General features: G+C 41.8%; 1 protein-coding gene across 6 annotated transcripts in view; it reads right to left on the bottom strand.

Annotated features, from left to right (window-relative positions):
- LOC143033305 (sialate:O-sulfotransferase 2-like) overlaps positions 1-2,500 on the bottom strand; it is a 57,319-nt gene that overhangs the window by 36,295 nt on the left and 18,524 nt on the right. For all 6 annotated transcript variants that reach the window (XM_076198577.1, XM_076198578.1, XM_076198579.1 and 3 more), the window contains exon 2: positions 2,200-2,500. This exon is cut by the window's right edge and continues 254 nt beyond it. In XM_076198577.1, coding sequence (XP_076054692.1) covers positions 2,200-2,500 — 301 coding nt within the window. The remainder of the gene's footprint in view (positions 1-2,199) is intronic.

The raw sequence follows: 2,500 nt of genomic DNA, 5'->3' as shown, positions 1-2,500 counted from the left end.
GACTCAATATGATGCCGGGAGTGGAACATGAAGCTCAACTGCAGAATTGACACTGGAGGCCTCAACAGGATAGCCTTGAAATCTCTTTCTCTCTCTCTATCTCTATGATGATGATGTGTGTGTGTATGTGTATGTGTGTGTGTGTGTGTGTGTGTGTATGTGCATGTGTATGTGTATGTGTGTGTGTGTGTGTGCGTGTGTGTGTGTGTGTGTGTGTGTGTGTGTGTGTGTGTGTGTGTGTGTGTGTGTGTGTGTGTGTGTGTGTGTGTGTGTGTGTGTGTGTGTGTGTGTGTGTGTGTGTGTGTGAGTGTGTGTGTGTGCCTGTCTGCCTATCTCTCTATGTATGTGTGTGTTTGCGCTCCCCTCTCTCTCTATCTCTATCTCTCTCCCCCTCTCTCCCATGCGCGCGCGCGCGGTGGTGAGGAGCGCCTGGGTAGAGGGAGTTTCTCCTCACGAACATCATCTAACCCATTACTGCTCCCATGATGACGTATTCATCACTTTTGTTCTGGGTGACGTCAAACGTCCTTTTTTTCCTATCTGACATGATCATGATGACGTAGCCCGACTCTGAGTTGTTCTGGCTGACACCGGGGGCCATTTTATTTGGCCGGCTTGGGCGAAGCTTTTAGTCTCTGAGGGCCTGTCACTTCTGAGACAATCCGGCATATTTACCTGATGTGCTTCGTAGATTCTCTCTCTCTCTCTCTCTCTCTCTTTCACAAACCGTCTACCTCTAGACAGAATAAAATAATGTATTATATTCATGTCAGGCGTGCGTTTAAAGCAATATGGACTTTTGCAGACAGCCAAACCAGGCCTGTCAATTTCATATATTCCAATGTGCAATTGTTTCCTCTTTTATGAAGGAATGGTCTTTAAACTGAACTTTATGTATACTGTAATAATGGGAGTTACATGAACATAGGCCTCATGTGTCATGGGTTGGGTGTCCCCAATGTTGCCACAAAGTAAAACGACTTTCGACTTGCGAACTGGTTAGAGGTGACAGGCTATCTTGTCTTGTCTTGTCTTGTCTTGTCTTGAAGTTTCGGTAAGCAGTGCAGTCTTAAGATGATACTAGAAACGTTCACTAATTGTCAAAATTATTCGCTTAGTTCTCTGACATCAGAATTTTTTCTTTATGTCGAAGAAAACTGAAAGGAGGGTTAGAAGGCATTCTGTAATATTGACATTTATTCAGATGATTATAAGCTAGTGCATTTGTCACAAAACTAGCTCACTGTAAATATCGTTAGCTAACCCTTTGGTACCTAGCAGGCAACACAAAATGAATAGAATAGTATAACGGCAGTGTAATAAAAGAAAAAGTTTAGCTCGGTACGAAAACCAGTGAAAAAATATCTACGACATTAAAAAAGAATATGAAAGAAACATTCATACAGATGTTGAGGCCCTTCTGTAGTACCAGGTGTTACAATGTATTAATGTTGTTATCCAAAGCGTGAGTCTACTAAAAAACCACCGGAATACAATCTTTGTAGGTTACGTATGCTATTTCTTCTCCTTCTTCTTCTTCTTCTTCTTCTTCTTCTTCTTCTTCTTCTTCTTCTTCTCCGTATTTCTTCTTCTTCTTCTTCTTCTTCTTCTTCTTCTTTCTCCTTCTTCTTCTTCTTCTTCTTCTTCTTCTTCTTCTTCTTCTTCTTCTTCTAAAGTAGTTTACTTTCACCAAGTATGGTAGATTAATGTATGTCATGCAATCTTTGTAGGCTACGTATGTTTTTTCCTTCTTTTTTTTTAAGTAGTTTACTTTCACCAAATACGATATCCATGTTTGTCATCAAGCAAGTTTCCTCTTAAACTCGTTTTGGCGACAAACAAGCAATGGAAACATAAGCTGAAGCAAAGGAAACGGAAACAGAGAGGATATTACTGCTTTTACCAAGCCCAAAGTACGATGAAACATGTGAAAATAATGTAAACGCGTGCAGCCGTTAGATAAATTTGTCTACACTTTCGATTGTTAGCGATATCTGGCAACAATGAAAACGGGAGGGACTTGCCGCGAACGAATGTACACAATGGTTAATTTACTTTTGTAACCAACACTGTTATTTGCTTGTTACGCTCTTCCAATACTCTATAACCCAAATATGAATTGAACACATATGTATGCACCAACAATGTCGAGGAGCTTGTTCACTCAACTACACAGACAGACCCAAGGCGTCTTCTTACCTGTTAGGTGGACGAAGCAACTCTTCACGCTGTTGGGTGTCGGAGGAGCCGGTAGTGGGCGGTGAGCTAGATCCCACTGCAGGTCTAGTCAACGTCGCCAGGAACTGAGATTTCGACATCATGTCACTGTCGTCGTGGGGGGTCCCATTTTCTTTTATTACGTCGTCACATCCATCTGCCTGGTCTTGGCAATCCCTAATGGATTCGTCCTTGAATTTTGGTGCATTCTGCTTGATGAGCACGTTTGGTAGAGATGTAGAGCTGAAATTCTTACCATCATGTCCTGTTAGCATCTCTGTTA

Source organism: Oratosquilla oratoria, chromosome 15 (genome assembly GCF_046742065.1).
Source record: "Oratosquilla oratoria isolate Oo_2021 chromosome 15, ASM4674206v1, whole genome shotgun sequence".
NCBI classification, from domain to species: Eukaryota; Metazoa; Arthropoda; class Malacostraca; order Stomatopoda; family Squillidae; genus Oratosquilla; species Oratosquilla oratoria.
The sequence above is the reverse complement of the archived record's forward strand: the minus strand, read 5'-3'. Positions and strand labels throughout refer to the sequence as shown.